The sequence below is a fragment of the Lipotes vexillifer genome, unplaced genomic scaffold, assembly GCF_000442215.2.
Source record: "Lipotes vexillifer unplaced genomic scaffold, Lipotes_vexillifer_v1.1 scaffold16, whole genome shotgun sequence".
Classification (NCBI taxonomy): domain Eukaryota; kingdom Metazoa; phylum Chordata; class Mammalia; order Artiodactyla; family Lipotidae; genus Lipotes; species Lipotes vexillifer.
Genome location: NW_006778983.1, coordinates 1,037,110 through 1,059,650, shown reverse-complemented (window position 1 = coordinate 1,059,650; position 22,541 = coordinate 1,037,110). Strand labels below are relative to the sequence as shown.

At 41.0% G+C, this 22,541-nt stretch overlaps 1 protein-coding gene across 1 annotated transcript in view; it reads right to left on the bottom strand.

Moving 5' to 3' along the window:
* Window positions 1-22,541, bottom strand: part of LOC103083473 (mitogen-activated protein kinase kinase kinase 5) — a gene marked incomplete at its 3' end in the record, with an annotated part of 199,014 nt that overhangs the window by 175,959 nt on the left and 514 nt on the right. Inside the window, 1 exon segment of the mRNA XM_082930932.1 lies at window positions 22,193-22,541. This exon segment is cut by the window's right edge and continues 13 nt beyond it. Coding sequence (XP_082787058.1) covers window positions 22,193-22,541 — 349 coding nt within the window.

Here is a 22,541-nt window from a genome sequence, read left to right as displayed (position 1 = left end):
TTACAACTCAACAGTAAGAAGATGAATTTTAAAATGGGCAAAAGATCTGATGAGACAGTTCTCCAAAAAATGATATACAAATGGCCATAAACACATGAAAAAGTGTTCAACATCATTAGTCATTAAGAAAACACAAGTCAAAACCACAATGCGGTACCACTACATATCCACTAGGATCAGTAAGGATGTAGATAAACTGGAGCCCTCATACATTGTTGGTGGTACCAGAAAATGATATAGCCATTTTAGAAAGTGTTTCAATGGTTCTTCAGAAAGTTTAGTTACCATGTGAACCAGCAATTCCACCCCTAGGTATATAATTAAGAGAACTGAAAACTTGTATATAAATGTTCACTGTAGCTTTCTTCATAGTAGACAAAAAGTGGAAACAACCCAAATGTCCATCAACAGATGAATAAACAAAATATGTTATATACCCACATAGTAGAATAGTATCCAGCCAGAAAAAGGAATGAAGTATTGACAGCTGTTTACAACATGGATGAAGCTTGAAAACATTATGCTAAGTGAAAGAAGCCAGACACAAAATGCCACATACTGTATGCTTCCATTTATATGAAATATCTAGAACAGGCAAATTCAGAGAGACCAAAAACAGTAGTTGCCAGGGACTGAGGGGAAAGGGACATGGGAGTGACTGTTAATGGGTACAGAGTTTATTTTTGAGGTGATAAAAATGTGTTGGAATTAAATATTGACGATGGCTGCACACTTCGTAAATCTACTAAAAACCACTGAATTAGACACTTTTAAAAAGTGAATTTTATGGTCTATGTTATAATCTCAATTTTAAAAATAGATTGAAAAACATAAAAAGAAGAGATAAATATACAGAAGTGGGATGGGGAAACAGTAAACAGAAAAACAAATGGTGAGGAGATGGGAGAGTGAAGACCAACCACCACCTGAATATTTTGTGGGCGGGGACTATGTCCCAGCCGTTTTCTCTCTCCAAAGTCTGGCACATGATGCAGACCCAACCAATGTTTATTGAATGAATGAACAAATGAATGAATGAATAAATGAGGAAAAAGGGGATGTTTGGAGCAGACGGCTACTACATACAACAATGACGCTAACTCTAAGCACATCAATGTGCTACACTAAAAAGTAAATGACTTCTGTAAAGTAAAAACTAAATGATTGTTACTAAGTTTGCCTCTTCCCCCAAGGGGAGGGGAAGCCATGTAAGGGGTATCTTTCCCTCTGAGAAATGGGCTGGAGGCATTAGGTAATATTAAGAGCAAGAGACAAGATCACTTATAGAAATAACGGATGTAGTTCAGACATGCATGAACAAACAGTAAGTGCTATTTAAAGAAATGTCATGTTTATAAATTTCACTCAGCTCACAAGTTGTTTCCTTTTGTGAATCACAGTATATTGGCATACAGACGCATTACTTTTCCTACATCATTACAACAAAATTAACTCAAGATGCAGGAGGGAATCAAGTGTAAAAGAAAGTCTTAAATTTTCTAGAAAAAAGTACAAATAAATAATTCTCAGATCTACAGATGAAGCAAGAATCTACACTTAAAAGCAACAGTAGAATTCACAAAAGATAACAGTTTTGACTATAAAAATATGTAAAGAATTAAGACAAAAATTAAACTAAACATCAAACTAGGGAAATAAAGTAATACATTGGGAAAAACAAAGGACTGATATTCTTAACATGTATATAATTCATGATTATTTTAAAGGAATCTGGTTTTGAGGGCTTCCCTGATGGCGCAGTGGTTGAGAATCTGCCTGCCGATGCAGGGGACACGGGTTCGTGCCCCAGTCCGGGAAGATCCCACATGCCGTGGAGCGGCTGGGCCCATGAGCCACGGCCGCTGAGCCTGTGCATCCGGAGCCTGTACTCCACAACGGGAGAGGCCACAACAGTGAGAGGCCCGCGTACTGCAAAAAAATAATAAAATAAAATAAATTTTAAAAGAATCTGGATTTGAAAATTGGGTGCCATTTTTCTTTTTCTCTCTTTTTTTTTGGCTGCATTGGGTCTTAGTTGTGGCATGCAGGATCTTCATTGTGGCATGTAGGATCTTTCATTGCAGCATGCAGGCTTCTCTCTAGTTGTGGCACACAGGCTCTAGAGCACTTGGGCTCAGTAGTTGCAGTGTGTGGGCTCAATAATTGCAGCACGTGGGCTCTCTAGTTTGGCGCGCAGGCCTAGCTGCCCAGCAGCATGTGGGATCTTAGTTCCCTGACCAGAGAGGGGACCCACGTCCCCTGTATTGGAAGGCAGATTCTTAACCACTGGACCACCAGGGAAGTCCCAATTGAGTGCCATTTAATGAGATGTTAGGAACTAGAGGAGGGGACCGATTTCTGTAAGGAAATGAGTTTGAAGGTTATCTGTGGGATCACAGCAGATGTGGAGTATACATCAGACCGTTAAAGCTACAGCTAGGGGGTTCTGAGCTAAAAAGACATAGTAGGGAGACGTCTGACACCAAAAAAGGCATTTTGTTCATTTCACATGGACTAAAGGAATGAAATCCACCTAATTCCCCATATTGTTACTAGAAACCTGTACAACTAAACCTTTCTACTCTAATCTTTTTATTTATTGTAATTACCATTATTATTATTATCAAATAATAATAATATTATTATTACTATTAGAAGATTCTGTACTATCTTGACAACCCAAGATTTTAAAATATGTTTTCTTTGGAAATGCTCTTTTAGAAAATTCAAGTTTCACCCTGAGAACTGATTTTCAAGACAAGTTTTTAAAAGATTGGGCTCTGTAATGGTTTTTTACTAAAGGAAAGAAAGAGAAAGGAAGAAAGAGAGAGAGAACTTAGTCCTTGGTAAAGTCATCCTTAGGTAAACGAAATGTTTCTAAGCAAATGTTTCTAAGTAAATGTGTTCCTCCTCTCTCCTACTCCAGTAAGTATTACACGAAAGAGTAAGGGGGTATCATCAGAAATATGAGTCAACATCAGACACATGTGTCCTTCACTGGATGCATAAAAGATAAGGCTGAAGGGAGATGATTCCAAGATAAGCCAGTAATACAATAGTAACTATTCAGATAAGATTTTTTTTGAGAGGGGGAGAGTTTCTTTTGGAATGGACAAACAGACAAAGAATACAAGTGAAGGAGCCTGTCTGGTAGTGAGAGCACCTTCCAGGTGCTCCAGGAGAGCACCTTCCAGGTGCCCCAGGATATAATCCAGGGTTTATATCAGTACTGTAGTCAGAGCAGCTCTCCACTCGGGAGTGACTGGAATCTAAGGTGAAGAAAACCTAAAAAGCAGTCAGAGTTTTTTGAAAATTTGTTTCCAGTGTAGGTTTATGAAGTGAGATGGCACTAAGTAAAAAAGATCTCTTTTAAAGAAAGAATCATTTTTACTTATAAGTGGCCAGTGTTATATGCAGTGAAGTGTTTCAAGTGGCTGAGGAAATAACAAAAGCATTTTTGCTCTCAGTTCTTATTCTCTGAGCTTCAAAAATCTATGAAATCCAGCCATTGGAGAGAAAAGAATGAAAAACTTACCTAGCCTGAGCTATCCATTTTCTTAATGAACACTTTTACCTCCTCAACAAGTCCAACACTCCTGTAAACTGAGTTCCACCAGTAAAGAACACTCAACTTAAGCTGTATCACTGTGAATTCAAATTTATTATCTAAGTTACAGAATTTCACAAGGAAAAGCAACTCTACTTTCAGCTAATTACAATTAGCCAAGAAAACAAGTACATTTACAAAGGGTCACACTCCGAAATTCTTTCTGGAAGAAAGTGGTTGGGAATTTGTATTCCGCGTTCCCCCAGAAACAATGTTAAATAATACTTGAGCCCACAAAGGCTTACTGACCTCATCGTGTCTCTAAGGCATAAACACCGGCAGGACCAGGCAAGGTCCCGTAGCCCGGGAGCAGGGTACACTGCTGCCAGCAGCTGCCTTCTCTTTCTGCTTCTCTCACCAACACATTGGTTTACTTTTTTAAATTATTTTTATTTATCTATTGTTTTAAATTGAAGTATAGTTGATTTACGAGGTTGTGTTAATTTCTGCTGTATAGCAAAGTGATTCAGTTATACATATATACATCTTTTTTCATATTCTTTTCCATTATGGTTTATCTCAGGATATCGAATACAGTTCCCTGTGCTAGACAGTAGGACCTTGTTGTTTATCCACGCTGTATGTAACAGTTTGCAGCTGTAAAACCCAAACTCCCAGCCCACCCCTCCCCCAGCCCCACCTCGTTGGCAACCACAAATCTGTTCCCTAGGTCTGTGAGTCTGTTTCGTAGACAGGTTCACTTGCAACACACTTCTTTAAAAACTACTCTTGGTTATACGCCTCCCGTTGTTCACCAGCAATCACTCAAAGACACTGTTCCAGACAACCACCTCCACCTACTCTCCTGAAATTGCTCTGGCAAAAGTTATCAGGGGCTTTCTAATCTCCAAGTCCAGCTATTTCTCTGAAACATCCAACTTTACTGACTTCTGACCTCTTCCTGTCGCTTTCAGCTAGCTCACTCTTATCCTCTCTCTTCCACTCTCTGAACTTTCCCCCGTCCCTTGTCTTACCTCTTGACCACTTCTCTTTCTCACTAGTTGATGCCTTCCTCTGTCCATCTTTAAATGTTGGTGTTGTCTCTGTTCCACCACAGGCCCTCTTTTTATTCTACCTCTTTCTTATGGGGAGTCTCACTTATTCTCAGAATTTAAAATGCCTGGCACGTAATAAGTACTTTCACTGTTATCCTTCAAAACCCAATTCAAATATCACCTTCTATCCAAAGCCTTGGCCAACCTCCTCCACACTCCCCTCTTCCCCAGAAGAATCCTCTGTCACTTGTGTTCTCAAAGCATTTTATATAAACTTCTAATGCTGTAAGCTCACATTTACTCCTCTGGACTCCCTTCCCTTTCTTTCTCACCAAGTAAAATAAACAATTTTGAAAGCCAATTATAAGTATAAATAAAATACCTCTATACTGACTTTTAGGGATCTCCAGAATGAAGGAGATTTCCATATGTGTTGCCTTAATTTAAGTGTAAAAATAAGCATACAATATGAATTCTATTTATTAGGTAAGCTTTTTCTTTTTTTTCTTTGCAGTACGCGGGCCTCTCACTGTCGTGGCCTCTCCCATTGTGGACCACAGGCTCTGGACGCGCAGGCTCAGCGGCCATGGCTCACGGGCCCAGCCGCTCCGAGGCATATGGGATCTTCCTGGACCAGGGCACGAACCCGTGTCCCCTGCAGCGGCAGGCGGACTCTTAACCACTGCACCACCAGGGAAGCCCCTACTCTATCTTTATAGCTGGTCTCCTGCACTGGACTGTGAGCCACTCAACAGAAGGGTTGATTTCACTGAATTCAGTAAGTGCAGCCACTTCAAGCACAGATCTATAGGTCAAGCACAGATACAGAAGACCTGGGGCATGTCAAGATCCATAAAGTGTGATCTTTGCCACCTAGGAACTTCACTCACACTTAAGTAGAAAAGGCAGATATCAAAATCAATGACTAAACACCACTAAGGGAAAATGCAATATTCATTCATTCAATCCATCAATATGCATCAGGTGCCTATTAAGTGCCAAGCACTGTATTAGGTACTAGAGATGCAGGATAAACAAGACAGACAAGGAAAAGAGACATGGAATTATACTTTAACGATCCTTTAAAGTACCTGAAACGCTTCTTTTACGTCAGACCTTTCTAACAAAGGATTTCTCATTATCCCCTAACATTGGACTTGACTTTTTCGGTTGTTCCTTCCTTAGTCATGTCACATATGATGCAACACTTATGGAGCAACAACTTTTTTTATATCCTCCAAAGAATCAAGTAAACAAATTAAGATGTATTTAATAGTTCTTAAGAGATTATTTTAAGAGGTAACAGACTAACCTAAACGTCAATAAAAAATTACACAGATCTTAAAGAGGGGCTAAAAAATAGAACGTTAAAGAGTTCCATGATTATTCTGAGTTTAAATAAAAAAGAATGCTAAGCTCCAGCTCATAAATAACTATGCAATATGCTGGATTTAGGAAGGAATTTCCCTGGTGACCACATGTTATAGCTCAAATGTTGGGCAATACTTTCTTCCGTGGTTAAAGCAGACAATTTAAAGGCTTGAGAAGGTAATTCTCATAGACTAAATATAAAGTCATCAGCAGCTCATAAGCCAGTTCAAGTCTTAGGTGGAGCTTTCACAATTTAGACCAGGTAACTGAAAACTGAAAGCAGATTAGGGCCTTGGATTCTCCAATCATAGCTTTTTTTTTTTTCTCCTTTAATGCTCTTAGAAAATCTTCTCAAATTAAGTTGGCTTATCCTCTGGGCACAGAACTCTGTTTAGGGAACATGCTCTCACTCCCCTGACAAATAAATAAAGGAGAACCAACCCAAAAAAGTGGAATTTGAAAACAGAAAAATCAGGGCTGCTTCATACATCTGTCTCTGCAAACTTATTCCAACATGTCTAATGATATTTTCATAGGAAAGCACAAACCTATTAAATAGTGGTGGTCTGGGAAAATTAAGGCATGACAACACATAAATATCATAGTACAATTTTGTTCAAAATTCCCAAGCAGTGTCACAACACAGTGGCAACAGCTTTTGTGTGAACAACTTACTTGCTGCTAAGGATGGTGTCTAGCCCCTCTTGGGCTATTCCAAGATTAACAATGAATGGAAAGAGGTAATAAGAAGAAGATACCAGCCTTGGATAATTAAGAGATTATCAATCACGAAGAATGTTCACTATATATTTAACAAGATGAAACCTGCTTCTTTAATAAAACAGAGTTTTATTAAATGCAGAGTCCTGAGCTCTGAGCAGCTTGGAAATTGTGAAGCAGGAATTTTCCATTACTTATCTCCCTTTCACCAAACAGTGAAAATATGATTCAATGTTGGAGGCAAACCAGAGAGATAGAGCAATATCTTAACTTTGGTTCCAAGCATATAAGAGATTTGGCAGACACAGAAAAGTGTCACTCTCGTGCTATCAAGGTTTTACCTTCTCCGAGATTTCATAAATGGGCACCGAACGACAGTTATAAATGTAACCGTAAAACTACACAGAGGTTACTTGAGCTCAGTCACCTACAATTCTTGTCTGCCTTTTTTCTGACATCTGTTGCCTTAAACAAAGAATCGAGAACAGGATTCTGTCTGGACTTTTAAGCTTTCTGTAAATCCAAGCAAGCCATGCCTTAACCCTGTCATTAATGAACGCTAATGAATATTTACATGTTAGCAGCTTGTAAACACTCCTGCAATTTACTTCTTCATTAGTACATCTTTGCATCTAACTCATCTCTTCAAAAGAACCTTAAAAAGCGAGCTTTGGAAACATACTATGACTTCCCTGGTGCCGCAGTGGTTAAGAATCCGCCTGCCAATGCAGGGGACACGGGTTCGAGCCCTGGTCAGGGAACTAGATCCCACATGCATGCTGCAACTACAGATCTCACATGCTGCAACTTAGACCTGGTGCAGCCTAAATAAATAAATAAAATAAATATTTTTTTAAAAAAGCGAGCTTTGGAAACATACTATGTTCGTGATAAATATGAATTTTTCTCACTTATACCTTGGTGTGACATAAATCAATCCAAATAAAAACTTATGACCAAGTGTGTCACTCATTTGAATACATGCTATATGGACCAGTAAACACTAACAAAATACTCCTGGAAATTAAATGTTAAGTCAAAAGCAGAGCTGACTGTGCAAAGATTTCATAATGCTGACAACCCTTAATTTTAGACACTGGAAACAACACAAATGCAGACTGGCAGGTTGACACTGCAGTAAACACAGCAGGATCAGTCCTTGGGTAACCCACTCATGTGGCATATTTAATGATCAAATAAATGTTTTACACTACTGAGTTATAAAGGAAAGAAGAGTCTAGGACTCTATTAAGAGTCTAGGCTAGCACTTCCTTTCCAACTTTATTTCAGATTTACCAACTGCCAAGTGTACTTTAAGCACGTAAACTATTGGCAGCACCAAGTTGCTGGGCAAGAAAAGTTAGGCCAACTATTGTCATAACTCACGTGCAAGCTACATTGTTCTCGAATTTCACTAGATCAAGCCAAGCAACTTACACACCAACCCTGTTTTGCAACACACACACACACACACACACACACACACACACAGATACATTAGGTTTTAAAGCCAGACTCTGCCACTCTACATAGTCTAGAAATCTTTTCTTACTCTGACTGTATATAAATAGTAAACAGTAAACTGACCAAGAGTTAGTTTTGAAAAGCTAAAATCCTACTATCTAGATCCAAAGATCTGAATTTTCACTGGATCAACCAAAGCTAGTTTCCCAAGACCAATTCCTAAAAATCTAGAAATTGTCTTGGTAGAACTAACATACATCAACTGTATGTATGTGACTCAGAAACAGAGGACTTCCCTGGTGGTGCAGTGGTTAAGAATCCGCCTGCCAATGCAGGGGACACAGGTTCAAGCCCTGGTCTGGGAAGATCCCACATGCCACGGAGCAACTAAGCCCGTGCACCACAACTACTGAGCCTGTGAGCCACAACTACTGAGCCTGCATGCCCAGAGCCCATGCTCTGAAACAAGAGAAGCCACTGCAATGAGAAGCCTGAGCACCGCAACTAAAGAAAGCCCACATGCAGCAACGAAGACCCAACGCAGACAAAAATAAATAAATAAAAATAAACATTAAAAAAAATAATTAGAAAGGTTACGTAAAGTGTACATTCATAATGTTGCTTAGAAAGTTCAAAGGTAGCCCAGATTTCAACATTAGTAATTTTTATGTATACCATAACACAGATATGGTTCTGCAAGCATCAACAAGGTATCTAATACGTGTCTGCCATTTAGATTCCATTCTCTAAATGGAATTTTGTTTGTTTGTTTACTATCTTCATTCTTGCCCAGCCACTCAGTAACTTGGCATTCAAGCTGACTATTTTCTGTCAACCAAGGACCATACATAGGCCCCAGGCATTATCAACAAGCAAGTAACACAATTTTATCATGGACTATACGCCTAAGGAATCCTAAATTGACACTACATTGTTGGCATGTTGCAATTACCTAAAATAGCCTCAATTTTTTTCACAAACTGAAAGGATTAATACAAGAGAATTTAAATACAGATCAAATTCCACTACTGTAGAAACAGTATATACGAAAAAAGATTCTAAGTCTCAAGTAATAGCTCCACTTGTTTCTATGAGTCATTATATAAAAAAATTCTTCCACGTTAAAGGATTACAATACCTCCTTGAAGTCAATTTAATAGATTTTGTCAATATTTATAAAAGACCTTAAAGGTTTTTAATAAAATCTGGGTATTTATTTAAATAATTTTGGAACATGATACTGATTTCATATAAAAATAAAGTGAAGAGCCTAAAGCATAGTTTACAGGTGTGTAAGATTATTATTTTCAATGCATTTTCACATCTGTTATAGCAGTAATGAACATTGTTCTCATGTGTCCAGTTTAATGAAATCATCCATATTGTGAAGTCCTTAAAAAAATTTCCTTGGATTTTTCACTTATTCACTACTTAGAGCATCACCTTGCATGTGGTAGGCTCCCAATAATTATTTATTAAATTGTTGAATTCAATGGGCAGACTGTAAGACCATAAAAGACAGAAATTGCACTCTTAACATAATTCTGTGCAGACCTTAGGAAGAAATCTTGCAGATTTTAAGTAGTCAACAAATGTCTACTGATGAGAAGACTGTAATTTAAATGTTCTCAAACAGAAAATTTATTTCTAGCAGACAGGAGAGCATAATTATAAATGAACAGACTCTGGGATCAGACAGTCTTAGGTTCAAAACTTGGTTCTACCAAGTGGCACTGGGAAAGTGGATAACTCTGCAGGGTCTCAGTTTCCCCATGTGTAAAACTGATCCACTGGTATTATCTGCCTCATAAAGATCGAATAAGTTCAGGCATGTAGAGTGACTGGCACAGCGCCTGGCACTCAGTAACACATGGTGTTCATTTGGGTATGACTTGCCTTAAATTACAAGGTCAAAGTAACATATTTGGCGTGTGGAGTCTTAGAGCAATTTGCCAGCCCTCTAAAATAATATATGCATTTTTTCCCTCCAAAAAATAAACCTGTTTGGAGTGATCTAGACTACTGAAGTTCCTGTTAGTAATGATGATTTCCTAGTATATGAATGAAGCTGGGTTTGCAGACACTGCAAGCAACACACTGGTGTATTTCTGACTTGTTTCTGGTCAAGGCACCCTCTGGGAACTATCTGATTTAAAAAAAAAAAAAGCACCTTTGACTATCTTTCTAGTGATAAAACCATTTTATAATGCTTTTGGGATAAACGTTAAGTTGTATAAAACTGATAGTAATGCAAATACTACTTGTCCACAGCGATACAAGTGAATATTGTTTGGTAGACATACAGTTGATTTCCACCTTATAGAAAAGATGACTCCAACATTTATACTTATAGACTTGCCTTACAAGAACACTCTATGACATAAATCACAGCGAGATCCTTTTTGACCCACCTCCTAGAGAAATGGAATAAAATCAAAAATAAACAAATGGGACCTAATGAAACTTAAAGGCTTTTGCACAGCAAAGGAAACCATAAACAAGGCCAAAAGACAACCCTCAGAATGGGAGAAAATGAAGCAACTGACAAAGGATTAATCTACAAAATTTACAAGCAGCTCAATGACAAAAAAACAAGCAACCCAATCCAAAAACTGGCAGAAGACCTAAACAGACATTTCTCCAAAGAAGATATACAGATTGCCAACAAACACATGAAAGAATGCTCAACATCATTAATCATTAGAGAAATGCAAATCAAAACCACAATGAGATATCATCTCACACCCGTCAGAATGGCCATCATCAAAAAATCTAGAAACAATACATTCTGGAGAGGGTGTGGAGAAAAGGGAACCCTCTTGCACTGTTGGTGGGAAGGTAAATTGATACAGCCACTATGGAGAACAGTATGGAGGTTCCTTAAAAAACTAAAAATAGAACTACCATACGACCCAGCAATCCCACTACTGGGCATATACCCTGAGAAAAACATAATTCAAAAAAAGAGTCATGTACCAAAATGTTCATTGCAGCTCTAGTTACAATAGCCAGGACATGGAAGCAATTTAAGTGTCCATCAACAGATGAATGGATAAAGAAGATGTGGCACATATATACAATGGAATATTACTCAACCATAAAAAGAAACAAAATTGAGTTACTTATAGTGAGGTGGATGGACCTGGAGTCTGTCATACAGAGAGAAGTAAGTCAGAAAGAGAAAAACAAATACCGTATGCTAACACATATATATGGAATCTAAAAAAAAAAATTGTCATGAACAGCCTAGGGTTAGGACAGGAATAAAGACACAGACCTACTAGAGCATGGACTTGAGAATATGGGGAGGGGGAAGGGTAAGCTGTGACAAAGTGAGAGAGTGGCATGGACATACACTACCAAACGTAGGGTGGATAGCTAGTGGGAAGCAGCCTCATGGCACAGGGAGATCAGCTAGGTGGTCTGTGACCACCTAGAGGGGTGGGATAGAGAGGGTGGGAGGGAGGGAGACACAAGAGGGAAGAGATATGGGAACATATGTATAGGTATAACTCATTCACTTTGTTGTAAAGCAGAAACTAACACACCATTGTAAAGCAATTATACTCCAATAAAGATGTTAAAAAAAAAAAAAAAGAATTGCCTTACAGTACATTAGCAGTTTGGCATCTATTAACAATTTCATTTCAGCATTCCTGATTGTGTGCGTGTGCGTGTGCGTGTGTCTGTGTGTGTGTGTGTGTGTGTGTGTGTGTGTGCAATATCTGCTCTTCAAATTATCCTTTGAACCAATTTTATTATCTTACTGGTTTTTTCGTGGTTTTCTCTGTAGTATACTGGGGAAAACCCTGGATTATTTGGGATTCAGAAGAGGTGAGTTCGACTTCCTACTCAACCAGTTGATTTATTCTGGCCAAGTCAAATACCTTTCTCCAAGGAGGAGTTGCCTCAACTGTGAAAGACAGAGGACTACACTGCCACATCTATTTGTTTTCTGAAGCAAATAAGATAATCAAAAGAGGACTCCATTGCATAGAACAATATACATTTACATTATCATTCTGATTTAGCCACATAAAATCACCTACGCCCCAGTGTGACCAAACTATAAATTGGAAAATACCTAGCTGGAGGTAAAAGCCGCCATGGCCCCCGGACATCAGGAATCACACTCCTGGTCCTGGGTTGCCTTGGCTCTAAGCTGATACTTGTCACAATGAACTTATTAGAAAACTTGAATTTGATATCAAGAGGTATTTGACATGTAATAGCCTGGGTTTCCTTAATTCTTTGGGGATGAGTTTTAAATAAGAAATAGCGGTAACTTAGATTTTGAAAGGAGAGCGAATTCTCTGGCTTAGGCAAATACCTGGTTTTATATGGTTTGGAGTCAGTGGTCAGATGGCCTGACGTCCACTGATAATTCACTAGAGTAGCTCTCCTCTATGTTTCTGTTTCTTAAGAGTTCTTAGAAGAGACTAAAAGTATTGGAAAATACTAATGTAATTGGTCACAACCTCTTTTAAAGCCTTGCTGTACAAAGAAATATAACTTCCTTCCTGCATGAATCATATACCAAAGGCAATTGCTTTGCCCATTGTTGATTACCTACTGTAACAGAAATGGTTTGCTTGTGGAATGTTTACTGTTACCTTGTGCAACTTCTGAAGCATTCACGTTACACAGACCCGCTTTGCTAGGATTTTCAGTAGAAGACGCTGTTAACATTTAAATTTTTTCTCCTGTCTTCTGTGTCCCCCTAAGAAAACTGCCACAATGTAGCCTGGGTTCTGTATCTTTTAGTTTTTATGTTTTCTTTTGGAAAAAAACAAAATTACAAAATAAAAAACACAAGATGTAAGTACTCACTTTCAAACTATTTTGGAATAATTAGACAAGACTTTATTTTTTTTTAACATCTTTATTGGGGTATAATTGCTTTACAATGGTGTGTTAGTTTCTGCTTTATAACAGAGTGAGTCAGTTATACATATATATATGTTCCCATATCTCTTCCCTCTTTGTCTCCCTCCCTCCCACCCTCCCTATCCCACCCCTCCAGACAGCCACAAAGAACCGAGCCGGTTTCCCTGTGCCATGCGGCTGCTTCCCACTGGCTATCTACCTTACGTTTGTTAGTATATATATGTCCATGTCTCTCTCTCGCCCTAACACACCTCACCCTTCCCCCTCCCCATATCCTCAAGTCTGTTCTCCAGTAGGTCTCTGTCTTTATTCCTGTTTTACCCCTAGGTTCTTCATAACATTTTTTTTTCTTAAATTCCATATATATGTGTTAGCATACGGTATTTGTCCTTCTCTTTCTGACTTACTTCACTCTGTATGACAGACTCTAGATCTATCCACCTCATTACAAATAGCTCAATTTCGTTTCTTTTTATGGCTGAGTAATATTCCATTGTATATATGTGCCACATCTTCTTTATCCATTCATCCGACGACGGGCACTTAGGTTGTTTCCATCTCCGGGCTATTGTAAATAGAGCTGCAATGAACATTTTGGTACATGACTCTTTCTGAATTCTGGTTTCCTCAGGGTATATACCTAGTAGTGGGATTGCTGGGTCATATGGTAGTTCTATTTGTAGTTTTTTAAGGAACCTCCATACTGTTCTCCATAGTGGCTGAACCAATTCACATTCCCACCAGCAGTGCAAGAGTGTTCCCTTTTCTCCACACCCTCTCCAGCATTTATTGTTTCTAGATTTTTTGATGATGGCCATTCTGACTGGTGTGAGATGATATCTCATTGTAGTTTTGATTTGCATTTCTCTAATGATTAATGATGTTGAGCATTCTTTCATGTGTTTGTTGGCAGTCTGTATATCTTCTTTGGAGAAATGTCTATTTAGGTCTTCTGCCCATTTTTGGATTGGGTTGTTTATTTTTTTGTTATTGAGCTGCATGAGCTGCCTGTAAATTTTAGAGATTAATCCTTTGTCAGTTGATTCATTTGCAAATATTTTCTCCCATTCTGAGGGCTGTCTTTTGGTCTTGTTTATGGTTTCCTTTGCTGTGCAAAAGCTTTGAAGTTTCATTAGGTCCCATTTGTTTATTTTTGTTTTTATCTCCATTACTCTAGGAGATGGGTCAAGAAGGATCTTGCTGTGATTTATGTCATAGAGTGTTCTGCCTATGTTTTCCTCTAAGAGTTTGATAGTTTCTGGCCTTACATTTAGGTCTTTAATCCATTTTGAGCTTATTTTTGTGTATGGTGTTAGGGAGTGATCTAATCTCATACTTTTACATGTACCTGTCCAGTTTTCCCAGCACCACTTATTGAAGAGGCTTAGACAAGACTTTAAAAATCAGCTTTGTCTCATAGCGCCTCTCCTTCGCCAATAATCTGACACATATTTTGATGAATTTCTTTTTTTAAAAAAATAAATAAAGTTATTTATTTATTTATTTTTGGCCGCGTTGGGTCTTTGTTACTGCGCACACATTTTCTCTAGTTGCAGCGAGCGGGGGCTACTCTTTGTTGCTGTGCACAGGCTTCTCATTGCGGTGGCTTCTCCTATTGCGGAGCGCAGGTCCTAGGCACGCAGGCTTCAGTAGTTGCGGCACATGGGCTCAGTAGTTGTGGTTCACGGGCTCTAGAGCGCAGGCTCAGCAGCTGTGGTGCACGGGCCCAGCTGCTCTGCAGCACGTGGGATCCTCCCGGACCAGGGCTCGAACCCGTAACCCCTGCATTGGCAGGCGGATTCTCAACCACTGCGCCACCAGGGAAGCCCTTGATGAGTTTCTTAAGTCAACATCTCCAGCCAGAGATAAAAGCCAATATATTAAAGCAATGAAAGAAGTCAACATATTAGAATCACCAGTGGATTTTAAAATAAATTATAATTTTGCTTTGCTTTCCTATTTTTCTTTTATGACACTAATAAAATTTGCAAATCTAATTTTGCTCCCTGAAAATAAGGGGTAGCTTTCTTAAACAGCCAGTTTCCCCACTTATCTATATCCAGTTTATGGGACAGCGAGGCTGTTTTCTCAAGATATACCTTTCCCGGGCTTCCCTGGTGGCGCAGTGGTTGGGAGTCCGCCTGCCGATGCAGGGGACATGGGTTCGTGCCCCGGTCTGGGAAGATCCCACATGCCGCGGAGCGGCTGGGCCCGTGAGCCATGGCCGCTGAGCCTGCGCGTCCGGAGCCTGTGCTCCGCAACGGGAGAGGCCACAACAGTGAGGCCCCCGGACCGCCAAAAAAAAAAAAAAAAAAAAAAAAAAAAGATATAACTTTCCCAAGGCTGTTGGTTACCGGTTTCTTCCTGATACTCACACAGCTGTAGTTCCTGCAACACTGCCCACTCCCACCTCATTTACTATAGTCTCAACTCTCACCTCGTCTCAGGCCGAGCGGGGTGCTGTTTGAAGGGTCCGCTTAGGGCAACTACTTGCAAAGCAAAACCAATTGGTACCTGTTGGTGGAAACTTGCACATTCATTGGGCTTTGTGCTTGTCAACCTCCCACTGCTCCACAAAGAAGCAGTGAACCAATTTTTTTTTTTTTTTTTTTTTTTTTGCGGTACACGGGCCTCTCACCGCTGTGGCCTCTCCCGTTGCGGAGCACAGGCTCCGGACGCGCAGGCTCAGCGGCCATGGCTCACGGGCCCAGCCGCTCCGCGGCACGCGGGATCCTCCCGGACCGGGGCACGAACCCGTGTCCCCTGCATCACGGCAGGCGTACTCCCAACCACTGCGCCACCAGGGAAGCCCCAGTGAACCAATTTTATCCTGCAAACCAGAAACAGGAACTGAACAGGCCTCTAACCAGGCCTCCAAAACAGGAAGAAAGGGACAGTCCCTGCAGCCACCAGAAGGGAACTGACTTGTAGCAGAGAACTCCCAGAAGGCTGGCACCAGCCACGGCCACTGGTGAGACAAGGCCAAGCTGTGTGCCTATAATTAGGCTTCACCTAGAGGTGGAACCAACTTGAACTATCAACTGATGAACATATGAAGCAGACAAAAGGCAACAAAACTGAAGCAAGAAACCAGGATCCCAGGAGCCTGGGAAGCAGGACCAGTGGTGACAAGCTGCAGTTGACTATATGGCATGAGAAATGGGTGCTCTAAAAACAAATGTTATTTTTGTGCTTTGGAGTTTTGTTTTTCGTTTTGCTTTTTTCCAATTTTCTAGTAAAGCTCTTTTTTGGAAAATGTTAACTTTGCCTCCAAGAAAGCAAGAGGAAGCACAGTGTTCTGAGCTCACAGGGGGCAGGCAATGATACGCCAGCAAAAAGTCAACAGCCCAGAGAAAAACCATGAGTGGGCCTCCACTGGGATATTTTTTTTAATCCCTTCCTAAACTAGACTTTTTCTTTATGAGTTTGCCTATGTTTGCTCTTTTGATAATTTTGCTAAGGCTTGTTTCTTGGGTGAAGGAGCAGGGATGAGGCAGGAAGGGGCTATAAGGTGGTTTAGGCTAGAGGTTCTCAAACACTGCTGTGTTAATTGGCATGATAAAGTTTTCATCCATCATGGTGAAATGGGAAAAAGAATAATAAATAATGTGTTTTTCCATAAATTTACTGTATGCAAAAAGCTATTCTTTATTCTAAGGTTATGCCTTCCTAATTCAACATAAAAAATGTGTTTTCTTTTTAAGAAGTCATGGCAGTAGCTGGCTGGTTGTCAAGTTTTCTTTTTCTCTCTTTATAATACACTTACCTGGAAAGATAAAATGTTGACAAACTCATGTCAGTCTTCAATTTTTTTAAACCGGTTCATGGGAACCAATATTTAGGAAATACTGACGCCACCCAAGTATACCTCTCCCTCCAAGTATATGAGACAGTATATATGAAAGCCTCACTGGATTTAAAAGTAGAAAATGCAGAAGTGGGCTGGAAGGTTCTCAGGAACTTCTCAGTCTGAGATAGAGAGGAGACAAAGGTTATGTTTGCTTTTGTTTTGTTATCAAATAAGACTGGAAGTCCTAAGGAGCTGTGCTGGAAGCAAGTGGAACCAAACCCAGAAAGTTCAGATGCCTGTGCAGTGACATGGCCCAAATGGGTGACTTTTATCACAAACCCAAGTAAGGCGGGAACACTATAGAGATGAAAATATAAAGGCTAGATTCTTAAAATTTCAGCTTCCATGTGTTTCCTTCCTGTTACCCACTGCTGCTACTGGGTGAAAGGCTGAGTAAGAGACTGCAATACAGAGAGCCTGCCTAAGAGAAAGGCCAGGCGAAGTTCTGGCTAGGGGCAGGGAATGGGGAAGCAGGCAGCCATCCAATCCTGAGCCCCCTGAGAGGGAGTGAGGTGGCCTTGAGCAGAGCACTGTCCCTGGGTCTTACATCAGCTGGAAGTCAAGCCCCATAAATAGGTTTGGAGGGGACGAAGGTGAAAGTGTTTATGGATCCCCTGCTGGTATCGCTGAGCATCCTTCCTCCTCCGTCCCTGCCCAGGCGTCCTCCTCTCCCTAAAGCCACCCAATCCTTCCTTTGTCCCCTGCCTCACCAGAGCCCCTCTTCTCAACACCACCAATCCAAAGTGATGCTCGTACATCCAGCCAGGATGCTACCAGAAGCTAGATGAACGCAAAAGTTCCTGATTCTAACACAGGGAAAGATGTATTCAAGCTCCCAGTTTTAGGACTTCCCTGGTGGCGCAGTGGTTAAGAATCCGCTTGCCAATGCAGGAGACACAGGTTCCAGCCCTGGTCTGGGAAGATCCCACATGCCGTGGAACAACTAAGCCCGTGTGCCACAACTACTGATCCTGAGCTCGAGAGCCCACGAGCCACAACTACTGAAGCCCACGTGCCTAGAGCCTGTGCTCCGCAACAAGAGAAGCCACTGCAATAAGAAGCCCGCGCACCACAACAAAGAGTAGCCTCCGCTCTCCGCAACCAGAGAAAGCCCACGCGCAGCAACGAAGACCCAATGCAGCCAAAAATAAATTAATTAATTTTTTTTAAAAGTCCCAGTTTTAGGTTGGCAGGAACATAATTTCCTGAATGTTTAAACAGATAAATGGGTTTCACACTTCAAGTACAGTGAGTTAACAAGGCTTCTTATAGTCTAGTCCCAAATTTAACCACCATCTATAATACTATTTCTAAGAAAAAGTGTGCTCCTGGATCTAAGCAGCAACCTTGAATCATTTAGCCTGAATGAATGAATATAACTTCTTTATGGTTCAGTTTTTCCATAAGCAAAGTAGGGGAATAATAAAGCCTATACCAGCCATACTTCACAAAACTAATGTTCATTTTTTAAAAAATGTTGAGACCCTGCCAGTTGGGGTCTGTCTACCTGAATGGAATAGTTCTGCATCACTAACATCTGTATCACTGACATCTCTTAGCTTTTACAGAAATTTACTGCCTACAATGCAGGGGGCTGGGAAGGGGTGTTGTTAGCTTGGCAACTGCCATCTCTGAGTGACAGTATTGTATATGTAAGTACAATGAATTTTCACAAAATCTTTGATAGAACATTAGTTTCCTCTCAGAACGGGAATGAAAGAGAGAATGACAAGTGTAGTCAAAGAACAAACTCGATTACAGTTAAACGATAATCAAATAGGGAAAAATCAGTGAAAACCTTTAACTGCAATCTATTCTTTAGAAAGATACCAGCACACAAAGATAGCGGAAGCTTCTAAAAATGTAACCAAGCTTTAAGTTCTTATTCATTCTATTAAGCTGAGCTGTTCGAACACCAACATTCCCTTTTAAAATGTTGAGGCCCTTGTTAAGTCCCTCTTGCTTACCATTCTATTGCAGATTGGGGTCACCTCTGAACCCCACTCCCCAGTTTGATTCTAGAGGCTATTTCCTGGAAGCCCAAGGCATTCCGTGCAGACCCTCACAACCAGGATATGAACCTGCGCTTCTCATGGACCCTGAGCTCCTGGAGGTGGCAACGTGATAGATATTAATACAAGCAGTTCATTCATCTCTGGGGACTGAAGTGATTCATTTTTTAATCAATACTGTCACAATTTTAAGGTACAGAATTTGAGGGCTGGAAGGAATCTTAGAACCCAATTATTACAACCCTTCTCTGAGATTTTAAATTACTTGCTCCAAATTAGAGAAGAACCAGGACCAGATCCAGATCTTGAAACTCTTGTTCTGATGCTCTGTCCCCGCACACCCTGCTGCCTTCCCTTTTCAAACTCACAGGATTACATGAGGGAATCTTAAAAAGTTACTTCAAGCTCCCCCTCTACTTCCATCCTTGGTCAATTTTATAGGCCGCTGAAGGAGACAAAGGGCCTCACTCACAATTATGTGGTCCAGAGCAGAGCCAGGATGAAAACTCAGATGGAACTTGAGGGATGATGTTCTTCCCACTATATCATAATGGTTCAACTTTCGAGCGGAGGTAGTGGATGTAGAGCAATGGTCAGCATGGGGCCAAAACCTTGCCAGGCCTGTTTTTGTAAGGCCTGCAAGCTAAGATTGGTTTTTCCATTTTTAAATGGTTGGGGGAAGAACATCAAAAAAGAATAATACTTTGTGAATTACATGAAATTTAAATTTCAGTGTCCATTAACAAAGTTTTACTGGAATACAGCCACGATGATTTGTTTAGGTCCTCTTGAGTAATACCTGCAGAGTTGAGGAGTTGTGAGAGACACCTCCTGCAAAGTCTAAAATGTTTATGCCATCTGGCCCTTTACAGAAGAATCTGCTGAACTCTGGTAGAGGACGAGCAAGCGCTCTCTTAGAAATCAGAAGTCAAGTTCTACTACTATCTAACTTGGCCGCCCTCAGTTTAGAAAAACAAAGGGTTTGGACAAAACTGATACCATCCTTATTCGGTCACATCTTCAATATCTTCATGCTGAATGAGGAAACTCAGAGATCATGTTACAGGCAGGGGTGAAACTGGGGCCTGCCCAGGATGAACAAAGCAGTGGGATGGGACAGAGCTGGCCCGGAAACACTGGTTTTCCTAGAGCGTGTCCTCCTCCCCACTATTCCACATTGCACCAAGATGGCTCATAAGATCCCTGCCAGCTCTCTGTCACATGAGTTTGATGCTTCCCTCTCTTGATTCTGAGAGTAAATTAGCCCAGCTAAATGCAGATAGCAAGGGCGACGCTGGACTTTTTAGAATCAGGCACCCAAAGTGAAATCCTCCATTAACCAGTTGTTACCTATGACCTTGGGCCAGTGATGGACCCCTTGGTTTTCTCATCTAAGAAGGATGCTAAGTACTTCCTTCACAGGCTTGTTTGGAGGATTAAATGAGATACATTTCAAACGTCTGGTCCTTTCTAATCTTTCTCTCTCCTTTTCCCAGAGACAGTATTTGGAGAATAAACAGTACGTGAGCCTTGTTAGGAAACTCTTTCAAATTAGCTTAGAATTTAATATTACTTTTATAAAAAATACCCAATCTATCAATGCAATAAAAACAGGCTTATTATTTCACTGGGTGTTTTCCTCACATACCTTTCAGTTCTTTGAAACTTCTTCTAAATTATAATCCAAAAATAAAAGTGCTGTAATTTTTAGAAAAGTTATGTTTCTTGTTTAGAAAAGCAAGCCACACAAAGAACCAACCTAAAATATATTATACTCATGCCCAGTTATGAAGACCAAGACTGTAAAATACACCCGAACCAAAGTCCTAGTTTATTTAGTCTGGCTTCTTTAACATGAAGTTCTTCTTGTTCTTAAAATATTCAGCTTTGGCTGAATTCCAAGGCGGACACAAGCCTGCTTCAGGTGTTTTGAAGAGACTGAAGAGAATTAGAACTGGAAACAAGATTGGATTATAAAACCTTCTACGTGATCACAAATGCAAGAAACTTATTGCTTGAAACCACCATTAAACCCAATTTTATGCCCCCACTCATAAAAAAAATAAATACATATATATCCTCAACATTGGTTGTACAGGGTGCTAAAGGTTAATTTCAATAACATGCTTTCATCCCTAACATTTGCTAACAGATAGCAAATTGCTGCAGTCACTTGAATTGCAGTGACACTTTGAAATCTGTAATAGGTTGAAAAGCTTTTTTTTTATGAATTATTCTAGCAACCACTTTAATGGGCACACTTTAATGGCCAATCTAATCTTAGTTATTAAAATAGCATATCAGTGTTTTAAACAATGTTAAAATTATATACTTTACAGGGGCTTCCCTGGTGGCGCAGTGGTTGAGAGTCCGCCTGTCGATGCAGGGGACACAGGTTCGTGCCCCGGTCTGGGAAGATCCCACGTGCCACGGAGCAGCTGGGCCCGTGAGCCATGGCCGCTGAGCCTGCGCGTCCGGAGCCTGTGCTCCGCAACGGGAGAGGCCACAACAGTGAGAGGCCCGTGTACCGCAAAAAACAAAAAACAAACAAACAACAAAAAAAAATTATATACTTTCCAGCCCATCAGGGCATATGGAGTAATAAAAAAGAGGCCTTGGTTCTTTCACCAAAATCCTAACAAAGATATCATACAAGTTTAGTGTAAATTACAAAGTTGCTTTTGGAAGTAATTACTTGAAACTTCAGATTGGTAAGAGATGGGAAATCAAACGGCTAAACTTAAGGTAAAGGGAGCTGGGAAGATCATGACATAACATGCAAATTCATACGGATCCGCTCTGCCTGCAGCTGGCTGAGTGGCAGGAGTCATGATTTCTGTACTCTCAAAAGTACACAGAAAAAATGAGGACATCATCTAAAACAAGCACAGGTATATATAGAAGGAAAATGTGGGCCAAACCTAACAGAACAGAAACCAAAACACTAAATGTAGAAAGGCTGATTGGGGCAAGTATCTCGCAGTGCACGAGATCAGAAGTTCTTTAAGAGGATCACACGCACCCCGGGCTCCTGGTGGCTGGGCAGTCAGACTCTCGCACAAATACACTCTCCCCAGAGCTGCGAGAGGCCGCCCGGAGCAGTCACGCAGCGCGGCTCGCTGCCTCTGAGATGGGGCAAGAAGTAAATAAGTAGGAAGCACGATTGCTGCCCAGAAATTGTTTTTTCCTGCCCAGGAAAGAAAACAAAAAACATTTTTCCCCCTGCGGCGGCCTGAGAAAAAGTGAACCCTGACCGCGGAGGATGGGGAAGGGGTTGCATACGCACCTGCATTGTAAAAACGGTCCAGCACCGCAGTTTCCCCAAAGTCCAGTTTCCCGAAATGCAGAGTCTCCAGGGTGGCGCCCACCGTCTCGCACGCCTGCCGCAGGCACTGCAGGGCCTCGCTCTCGGCCACCACCAGCTGCCCCTGGCTCGCTTCGTTGATGACATATGCCACCGTGGTCCGTCGGCCTCCTCCGCCACCAGAGTTGCCCCGGCACCGGGTGGCGCTGCTCCCGGTGCTGGCACTGGGACACGCAGCACCAGGGGCGGCGGCACTCTCCACGTTCCAGAAGCTGCCCGGTGGCGGCGGCGGCAGCTGGTTCTCCTCGCCCTCGGCGGCCGCCGCCGCTCT